Source organism: Elaeis guineensis, chromosome 1 (genome assembly GCF_000442705.2).
Source record: "Elaeis guineensis isolate ETL-2024a chromosome 1, EG11, whole genome shotgun sequence".
Taxonomy (NCBI): Eukaryota; Viridiplantae; Streptophyta; class Magnoliopsida; order Arecales; family Arecaceae; genus Elaeis; species Elaeis guineensis.
Genome location: NC_025993.2, coordinates 111,950,225 through 111,960,993, shown reverse-complemented (window position 1 = coordinate 111,960,993; position 10,769 = coordinate 111,950,225). Strand labels below are relative to the sequence as shown.

Below are 10,769 nucleotides of genomic sequence, written 5' to 3'. Positions count from 1 at the left end.
CCATCATTTCTTCTCCTTTCTAAAAGCACTTCCATTATGCTAAAAGGCTAGAACATCTCCCTTTTGGAAAGCAAAACCTGAAGTCACAGCAGTTTGCATGGAAAGCAAAACTTTGAATAAAGCAGTTTGTATAGGGAAAAAACTTGAGCATCCTAGTAAGGAAAAATGTCAGAGACTCTGGTTTCTAGGACCAAGTGAAGGTTAGTGTAATCCATAACAAGCATGGTAAAACTCTGAGGGAGCTGGTGCAATGACCAACAACAAAAGAGCTAATTATGGCTCCAACCTAGACTACAATCTAAAGGAGCTAATATGAAACAAATGTAAAGACGCAAAGAGAAACAAATGTAGAAGCAAAATTTAAACCAACTGACAAGGATGCTTGGTTCACTCAAATAGCAAACTATGAACCGACTCCCATACCATGGTAGAACCGAGCAAGAAACTTTAGCGAAATCGTATTGGCTAGCGCAAAGAAACATAGGATATTTATGCAATTAAAAATCCCTGAACAAAATGTATCCAGTCCAATCACAAAGTACCAATGGAACCAAAAGAACAAAGATTCTGTGCCTTAATATATCTCCTCAAACTCGAGCCGGCAAAATATGAGCCGACCCACCAATCTGTCCCATATTTAGCCTGTCATAAATAGATTTAAATTTAGGCTAAATAGATTTAGATCATAGACAGATCAACTCATTTAATCTATTTAATATTTAGATCAAATTTAAATTTTAGATATTTGATCTATTTAATCTATTTAACTCGTTTAATATTCAGATTGGCTTGAGTTAAATAATCTATCTAACCTATATAACTTATTTAACCTGTTTAAGGTCTGTTTAACTGGTTTAAAACCTATTTAACTTGTTTCTGATCTATTTAACCTGATCTGTTTAACCTGTTTAATCTGTTTAACTCATTTAATCTAATTTAATCTATTTAATAAATAGATTAAGTGGATCAGGTCAAACTATCTGTTTAATAAATAGTTTAGATTCAGATTTGAATTTTTGACCTGTTTGATAAACAGATCAGATTTGGATTGACGATTTTCTGATCCGATCCGTATTGATCTGATCTATATCTGATCTGATCCAATCCAATTGCCACCCCTACCTCAAACCATATAAAACTTTTTCCTCTGTGAAAGCAGTGTAAAACATGACATCCTCGAAAATGATCAGTATGCCAATGTCTTCTTCTTCTTCTTTCTTTTTTTTTTTTTTTTTTTTATTTTATGTCCATGATCTGAAAACTGACAGCAATTGGAAATTCTATAAAAGCATAACTGAGATCGTCATGAACCAAAACGGAAGGCCTCACAGTGTGATCTAAGGTTGTTCGATCCTCCAAGGCAGCATCAAGTGGCTGAATGCTGGTTTTGAGCTTCCTAATCAAAATATTAAAGGAGAACACAACTCCTGAACAGGGCCAGTTCACAGGGCTGCAGCTGCACTGCAAAACTAGCATCGTCATGGTACCTACGTAGGTACCTGAAAGCAAATAGAGTTCCGGCACCATCTCTGCATGCTCTCCGTAGCCCACGAGGTTGAAAACCTCGGGAACAGAGAAACATCATGAAAAAATTGACGCAAAACTATTGAGGACGAGTGATCCAAGTACCCCAAGGGAGCGTTTGGTTCGCCAGCAAAGGAGTATTTTTTTGTTTTTCAATTTTTAAAAAATAAAAATTAAAAAATAAAAATTAAAAAATAATAATTAAAATAATTATTTTATATGTAAAATAAAAATTTTTACTTTTCAAATTTATTTTTTTATTTTTTTTGCTCCTCCATATCTAAAATATCAAATCAAAAAGTAAAGTCTCCAAATCTTTTTTCCTCATCGATTTCTTCATCTCCCCACCTTCTTCTCTCTTCTTTCCGAACCCTTTTTCTTTATCAAGCTCTTCGTCTGCCTCCTTAAACGTTGCTTTTTGTTTCATAGCAACGTAGTTACCAAACATATTTTTTATTTTTTTACTTTTACTCAATAATAAAAATTAAATAAAAAATAAAAAATATTTTTTAAAAAGTAAAAATTAAAAATCAAAAAGTGTAACCAAACGCATCCAAGAGATTATCAGTAGAAATGGCAATTTATCAATTTTATGCAAAATTATAATTAAGATATTCTACATGATATCGAAAGATCTGGAAAAAATCATGCTAAGCAGTTATAATTAACTAAACTCATCTGCAACTTAATTAGCACTTATATTAAAATCTTCATAACATAATTTACCAAAGTGTCAAGGAGTTTAAAAAAATATGATTCTTATGATTGTAAAAGGCTTAATTACTTTAAAATTTTTAAATTTTTTAAAAATTTTTATTTTTATTTTGAACTTCGATTTGTTACAATTAGAACATCAAATTTTTAAAATATTGTAATTTGACTACTAATTACTATTTCTGTCTGAAGTCCATGACAAAAATGGCCACACACTATCACATGATACATAATGAAAACTGATGTGGCATGAAACTAATTGATGTGAAATTCTAAACTCCTCTCTTTTTCTCCTCTTCTAGGTAGGGTCTAAACCCTCATTTCCTCTTTTTCTATTCTTCTAGGTAAGGTTTAAAATTTTTCTTTCCCCTTCTCATTTTCTTTTAGCTAGAGTTTCTACTTTTTATTTTTCTCCATTTCTCTCCACCATTGCCTTCTTCAAAACCCCCACCATTTGTACTCCTTTTTAGGTGTTTAGGGAGGAAACAAACATGTGGGCTTAATATGATTAGAGTTTTATAACTTCAAAACTATTATATTAAGAGAGATTTGCCTTCTATAGTATATACTCCATGAAAATGGATTGTATCTTAAGGATCATGGAGGATGGCTATTGTGGATTTGGTGGTGGTGGTAGTGGCAGAGATGGTTTTCGTGATGGTAGTGGTTATGAGGGAGATTTTGGAATTGGGGATGGTAGAGTTAGAGGTAGAATGATAGTATAGATGTGATAAGATTTCATACCACATCAGTTATTTCATATCACATCAACTTGGACTATATGTCATATGACAGCATGTGAGCACTTTCGTCATCGTTAAATAAAAATAGCAATCAGGGAGAAATTACAACATTTTAAACTTTTGATAACCTAACTGCAATAAATAAAAATTTAAGACAAAAATAAAGTATCTAAAAAAAGTTTAAAATTTTAAAATAATTGAGCCATTATAAAATTATGTAACCTATAATAATTACAATAAATAATAGGAAGGCCCTCACATCACTGGCCTCCGAGGTGTCAAGCCTTGTGATCACATGGGAATAAAACCTCATGATCGCATGATTTTCTCACGCAAGGGAATCAAACCTGTGATTTTTTCCTAAAAAACACTATTTCCGGCACGTGCACAAGGATCGCATGTGGACGTTAAGCCAGCCTACAAAGCATGAGGCACCATGCCCACCTTAATATTGAACGTAGCTCCCCTGTACCACGGCCCATGCCCACACTACACTGCATGCGCGTGTCACCCAAGGGAAGCAAAACAAGGTACGGCAATTAAGTTGGATACAGATTGGACCAAAATTATATAAGTTTAATTTATTTATCAAATAGATAATTTGATCGATTGCATAATCAATTTAATAAATATATCAAATTAAGTTACACAAATTAAACAAATTAAATAATTTTTAATGGATTAAATGGATTGAAATAAATTAAGCATATCAAATTAAATATGAAAGACATGAATTAAGTAGATTTTAAACAGATTAAATAAATTTTAAATGGGTTGAAAAAGACCGGATCATAACTCAATCTAATTGTTAAATAGATCAAAATGAAGTAAATGAGTTAATGGTTTAAACTTCAACCTAATGTATTTAATAAACGAGTTTAAATAGATTGATCTGGCCCAAGCTTATTTTTGTCAAAACTAAACCTACTTAAAATGGGTCGACCGAATCATAATCGCCACCCCTAGGCACAACCCATGAACTTTTTAGTTAAAAGAACAATGTATAGTTTCCTATCTAGGCACGTGCAATTAACATGTTGGACTCTAGTATGTATGTAATATCGCTGTTGACAACCGTATTGTCCAATGTCTCTAGGGAGTATGGCCTAAAGAATGCTCCATTTATGGCAAGTGATTCCCTTTGGGATTTGGGACTTGTCGTTCAACTATTTATATGGATCTCCTTTTTCTACTATTTACTTACGTTGGCATCTCAGATCTAATCATCCTCGTAACGGGAAAGAAACATTCCTCTAAGCTGTTCTTTTGGACTTCGGAGCTCGTAATTCAATTTTTTGTTCTTATCTTTGATTTACTAAGTTGGCATCCCAGATCTACTAATCTTGTAATGAGTAAGAAACATTCCTCCAAGTTGTTCTTCGTATTCTGGTTAATCTTGATGGCTTCTCAACTGCAAGCGTCCTTCCTACCAGCACAGAATTTCATCAAGTAATTTGATAACATGAGAACTCTCTTTCTACCTGCCAAGGGGTTTACAAGAAATAAACCAACCTATAGAAAAGATACCCATATTTTGAATAATTATTAAATGAAAATTATAGTAAAGAATTCTTTATTGATGAAGTACAAGGGAAGAGTCAAATTTCTGTTCGTATAATTCTTTTTTTTTTTTTTATCCGAAAGATTCTTTTCATATAATTCAAAGTCAAAAAGAGACAGCTTTGACAAAGGCATTAGGACTAAATGAAAGCTCATCAGAGTAATATTACAAACTTCAGTACACGGATTATATGTATATATGATTCAATATGACCTCTACTATATATAACATTCATTTGATGAAGAAGCAAACTTCTTAATCATGAAGACCAAGTTCAAGCTCAAGTTCATTATCATCTTCAAAAAGCTTCAACAGCCGGGCATGTTGTTCTTCTCTCTTCTTTTTCTGCCACTTCTTGAACAAGAAAACAGACAATACCACAAGTGTGACCACCCCAAGCAAAATGAACAGCACCTTCAGTCCCGTTCTGCTGCTAGAATTAGCACCGGCTTTTACTCCATCAGGAGTTGATGGATTATCAGATAAACCTAGTAAAAAGAAAATATTCTACTCAGGGTGCAAAGAAACCATGATGAATGCGAAGATAACATATTAAAAAATTAGAAAGATAAAAAACAGAGAGCTTAAGTCATCCCATTGTCACCAAACTAGATGTAACTGAGTTTATATAGATTATTTTCTCAAAATCTCTTATATATGATGTATCTATAATCTGAAGAATGTTAGGAGAAACTTTATAGTCCCAGAGGTCAAGACAGTCACGTCATAAATTATGTCCATAAACTTGTTAACATTAAACCAATAAAGGTAAAAAATAACTTCTAGTATGAGAAAAGTCAGAGACTAATATAAATGTAATTGTAGGAAATTTCTTATAATCATGCATTTAGCCATTGTGTGACAGAAAATTACATAGAGAAAGAAACAGAGAGGGAACTTTTATGCTCATTGAAGTTTGGCTTGCACATATAACTCAGAGAAAATAAACTGAATTAAACTATGTATTTCTAGACTAAAGCCACCAAGATTCATGGTCAACAGGAATTCCTGTTTGTAGGCCTCAATCATTTCTTCTTAGGATTTATTCTAAACTGAGCTGCAGTTTTGTCAAACCTTTTAACAAAAAACACTTTACAAATTATAGGCAGGGATTCGTGTCTAATAAAGGTAATTTGGGGGCATATGGAGAAATTTGTATTAGAGTTAGTAGAGTGGATAAATTGGTGAATCATAATAACAATTTCGAAAAGGATAACATACATAAGTTACTCATAGCAAGAAAACTCAAGTTGTTCTGGAACTGAGAAGACGCTTCTGAGGATTTCCATATGTAGCTCTGAATATGGTTTATCTAAGAAAGCAACAATTCCCAAATGATACACATTGATATAGAGAAAGCTGAACCTGTGCCAAATTAACCCCAATTTGTATTGTTTGAAGCTGCCAACATATTTCACTAAACAGTCTATAATGCAAGAGATTTTAACCTAGCCCAAGATACATCACTAGCAACCCAAAGTCTCACGTTTTCATCTAATGTGTTCTTCATCTAATGTATCATATAAGCACATCAATGCTGGTAGATGCTGCATCACCACTTGTATTGATGTCAACATGGTCATCACCAGAACAACAAGCCAAAACCTAAAGATTTTTAATGCCTGCCCAAGTAAATAATATTAATGAGAAACTCTGGCACAAATTAACACTTACGACATCATTCCTAAATGGTGGGAAGAATGATGAAGCAGCATAACAGAAAAAATTCAAGTAGCCGACTATATCAGACAGCTGATCCAGCACATACATATTCGAGCCCACAACATTCGCACCACCCATTCAATCCTTGTCTTTTGATAGTCAGCAATGGTGCTTTGGTGTGGGAAGTCCTCATCCAAACTTAGTATTGGTTTGGATCAGTTAGGCTGAAGGGATAGAATTGATATGGTTTTAGGATATGGTCTATGCTTGGTACACTGAAGAAGTTTGTGGGTTTTGGACTTAGATTTGTAGTAGGATAAGTTATGCTATTGTGAAGGTTGAAGTAGTTGAGACTTGCATGTCTCTTAGCTTTGCTCATGTGGACCATGCAAATAGAGTAAAAAGTAACAAACTCTGTAATGGCATGAGAATTCTATTATAATATGATAAGGACTTTGGAGTAGTGGTTAATAATGGTAATGGCTTACCAAGCTGTTTACCCATAGAATGTGCAAAAACTTTATATATAGAACGTGAGTTCAATTTATAGATTAAAAGGAAGTCAATAAGATATTATTGGATACTCATTCATTAGCTCTCCTCCTTATTATCTCACCATGCAGTCCATGGTTTCCTGAATCCAAGGATCTAAAACTGATATTGAAGTGCAAGAAGGGCCTGTTAGAGCATCGGCAGCGGCGATCACAAATCGAGCAAGCGAAAAATCACAAGAGATTGGCAATAAATACTCCTTCAATCAGGACTTAGAAGCTGAAAACAGTGTGGATCACAAAAACAGATTGGTGGATCCAGTCACAACTACTAAAGCTTGCTGGAAGAAACTTCGAGCACTAGAAGATCAAGATGCAGTGTTGTTTGTCCAACATCTGAAGAGCTAATGGATGTGATTGAACATGCTACAGCAAGGTGGCTGGTGAATAAGAGTTCAAGACACTCCCTCAAGCACAGGAGATGATATTAGAAGATCGAAAGAAGGACAAAGAAGCATCATCCTACATCTACCATGTCATAGATGAGAATATCTTTCAGAAGATATCAAGGGTGTATGCATTGAAAGAAGTATGGCACTTTCTAAAGAAGACGTATGGTGAAGCCCGAGGAGCAAATGAAGCAAGATCAAATAATGGAAGGTGGTGATTGTGATCATGATCACAAACATGGAAATATTAATGTTGATCCTCATGATGAGAAAGAAATATTCTAGTATTCGCTTCCCCTGAATCTAAATTTATTTGTGTTGCTAATCCATGTGCTGAGCCTGTAAAAGACAGGAAAGAGGCTGAGGACATGATCCGTACAGAACAATACAATGTGAACAGTTCATAGATGAACATCAAGAGGCATCCATAGATGTGACTGAAGGACCCTCAAAATTAAGATGTTTATATCTGTTCAATTATCATGGGCAGTTTGGAGATTTTGGTGCCTCTAAAGGACAGTTTCAGGAGATCTCATTCCCAGAGAGTCAGTTGATGAAGAAACTGTGTGATAATGTGAAGCTCCTAGTTGGTAAGAGGATACAAGAAATCATAGAAGATGACAAGTGCAGCTTAGAAAATGCAAATCAGATGGTGTATGTCATCATAATCCACCATAGGGCATGATGTCAGATCAAATCAAAATTTTTGGAGCAAGTTATCCATGCTATATCAATGGTGTGCAACTAACGAGGAAGACTTGAAGGTGAATAAGCATGGATAGTCTAGATTATTCGCATGAGATGATTGATGGTATGGCGATATATTGCATATACTAGTCATGGCGATGGAGATGGCTTTGATAACGTAGACGACTCATGGGATTGATAAAGTGGAATGTTGGAAAGAAAAAAACCAAACCTAGAAGTCACGGTCCAACTCGAGTCTTTAAATAGCTTATTGTTTAACTCTTGTTAGACTTTGTGTCTACTATGGAATATGATAAAATAGGATAAGTTAGATGTGCAAGAAGTTAATAGATAGAGAGGAAACAAGTCTTTGACCAATGCAAGGTTTTGCCTTGAGTAGAGAGAGTGGTACAGTGACTAGGGTCCATATGAAGCACCTACTCTTTTGGATATGTAAAGGAGAGTAAGGATATGTTTGAAACTAGGTCCATTGGTGTGAATTATTATCCCTTAATGTAAATTTACATATACCTCATGAGTCTAATTGTAATATTAGATGGTAAGAATTGTAATCAAATAGTATTTTGGTGTGTTATCTTGCATCTCTCCCCAATCGCCTCCCATCTATTCCCACAATACCTTCCATGTTAATTTGACCTGCAAGGTTCTACAACTATTAGAGCCCAGGCAGTTCAATGACTAGAACAACCGCATATCAAGCGAGTGGTGTCATGAGAGATCTCCTATAAACAGTCCTTCAACCACTAGGAAGTTGAAGATTGCGCAGATCTTGCTGTTAATATATGAAAAATGCCAGTTCTTGATCTTTGAGTGCACAAAGTTTCTTTCGTCAAACTTCAATAGTTCTGGCTAAATCCACCAATCTGTGTCCATGATCCACACCATCTTCAACTTCTAAGTTGCGGTTGAAGAAGTGTTTGTTGCCTATCTCTAGCGACACTACATGGTCATTATGAAGTGCCATTATCATTGCTCTAACAGGCCCCTCCTAGGCTCTGACACCAATTGTAGAACTGCTTAAGTTTAAGAACATGTGGACTGCATGGTGGGATAAGGAGGGGGAGAGAGCTAAAGAACGAGTACACAAAATAATGTTTTATTAATGACTTATCTCTAATATATGCATCGGACTCACACTCTATAGACACTTCACATTCCAGAGACTAATTGCTTATCATATTAGAATAGAATTCTCAATCCATTTTAAACGTTGTTACTTTGTTCTCTATCTGCATAATGCATGTGAGGCGAGCTAAGAGACGTGCAAAGTCTCAACTATTTCAATATTCACAATACCATGACTATATTACTAAAAAGCCAAGTCTGAAAGCCCCAAACTTCTTCACCATGCCAAGCATTTATCACGTCGCAAAAGCATATCAACTCTATCCAACATCAGCCTAACTCCTCCAAACAAATATTAAATTCGTCCTAAGTTTTGATTAGGATTCCCAAAATTTGCCACTTTAATTCTTCTCAATAATTATATTAAAGAGAACCAGAATGTCTCTTATTATCCGATTTTCATTCTCATCAAGATTAAGAACAAAGAAGTTCAGTTAATATCATCCCCTTTCCCTGTAACATCTCTATAACCATAAAATGAGAATATATTCATGTTGATGATAGAGTGAGTGATTCCATCCCAGTTGTCAAACTATTTCAAGCTACATAGGCTAATAATTTTCAGCCTATCATCCAAAATTCTCTCTCGAAGAGTCGGACTGTTGCCAGTCCTTAATCCTATCTCCTTGATCCTTACAGTTCTACTGCTCCAACCCTGTAACTTCAAGCTAAAAATATGCAAATTAAATACTCTGAAGAACTCTTAGATTTGGGGACAAAAAAAGCACAGGAAAGGAAATTAAGGGTTAAAACTCAAAAACTAAAACCTAGAGACAGATGCCAAAATCCCTATCATGACCCTATATAACACCCAATATGCCACCAATCCCTAGCAAATTAAACTGGAAGGAGAGAAAAAGGCAAAAATTAAATTCATAAAAATTAATCCTCCCCCAAGAACAAGATCTCAAAATCTGAACTCAGATCCGGAGATCAATACCTAATGAAAAATCTAAGAAATTTCCAGAATCTTATTCAACGACAGTCGAAATAGACCCAGTGGGGGATGTAGGCCACTTCATATGAGATCTAATTTAAGAGAAATCGAGAGATATAGACAGATTAAAAGAAGGCAAAAAAAAAAAAAAAGAATTTTCTAATTAATTCTCGATAAAAATTCAAGGTTTGGCGTTGAGGAGAGGCAAACCTGGGATAAATTGAAGAAAAATCGAGGCGAGAAGGACTAGTCGTCGCGTGGATCGTCCGCCTCCGTCTCCGCTCATCGCTCTCCCTCGGAGACTCGGAGGCCTGCTTGCTTGCAATAATAAAATTGTATAAAGTATAAACTTTTAAGAGACTGCTAAACACACTCCTTTTTCTAGATTGATGAACTTCCAAGAAAGTACCTCTACTTTACACGTTTTTCCTTTGACCGTTCGGAGAGACGGGGATGAGGCGTCGGTGGCCGTATTGCCTAAAAGGTAGGGTGGTTTTATCTCACCAGCGTCTGATTAATTAATATATATCAATGTAGTATTATATAGCGGGTTATATGTGAAAATGATGATGTTAGGTCTCTAAAGATGTCGGTAAACCATGTGACGATCTTACATAAAGTTACTATAGAATTTTTATGCGTAAACCCCCGCAGGGACAAGATATTGTATGTTAACTGCCTCTCAAATACCATAGCAGGAATTTCTCCATGCCTCTCCTCGCAGCCCACTCTCGACAAGCTGGCTTGCGCCTCTCTCCATTAAATAGAGATAAGAGAAACACCTCAATCAAATTGTATAATTTCGACCAAAAAAATTATATAAATAATGAAAAAAATAATTGGATCAACCATAAT

General features: G+C 35.0%; 1 protein-coding gene across 1 annotated transcript; it reads right to left on the bottom strand.

The window, feature by feature from the left end:
* Positions 1-4,662: 4,662 nt before the first annotated feature.
* Positions 4,663-10,277, bottom strand: LOC105038562 (uncharacterized). Its single transcript, XM_010914403.3, has 2 exons — positions 10,125-10,277; positions 4,663-5,030 (listed from the first exon to the last, which is right to left on the bottom strand). The coding sequence occupies exons 1-2, from the start codon at positions 10,198-10,200 to the stop codon at positions 4,798-4,800; spliced, it is 309 nt and encodes a 102-aa protein (XP_010912705.1). The 5' UTR covers positions 10,201-10,277; the 3' UTR covers positions 4,663-4,797.
* Between the last annotated feature and the right edge of the window lie 492 nt (positions 10,278-10,769).

Excerpts from the sequence above, each read along its gene's own strand:
- LOC105038562 (XM_010914403.3), bottom strand. The coding sequence starts at position 10,200 with ATGAGCGGAGACGGAGGCGGACGATCCACGCGACGACTAGTCCTTCTC. Across the intron at positions 5,031-10,124 it reads TTTTCTTCAATTTATCCCAG|GTTTATCTGATAATCCATCA; the intron begins GTTTGCCTCTCC and ends TCTTTTTACTAG.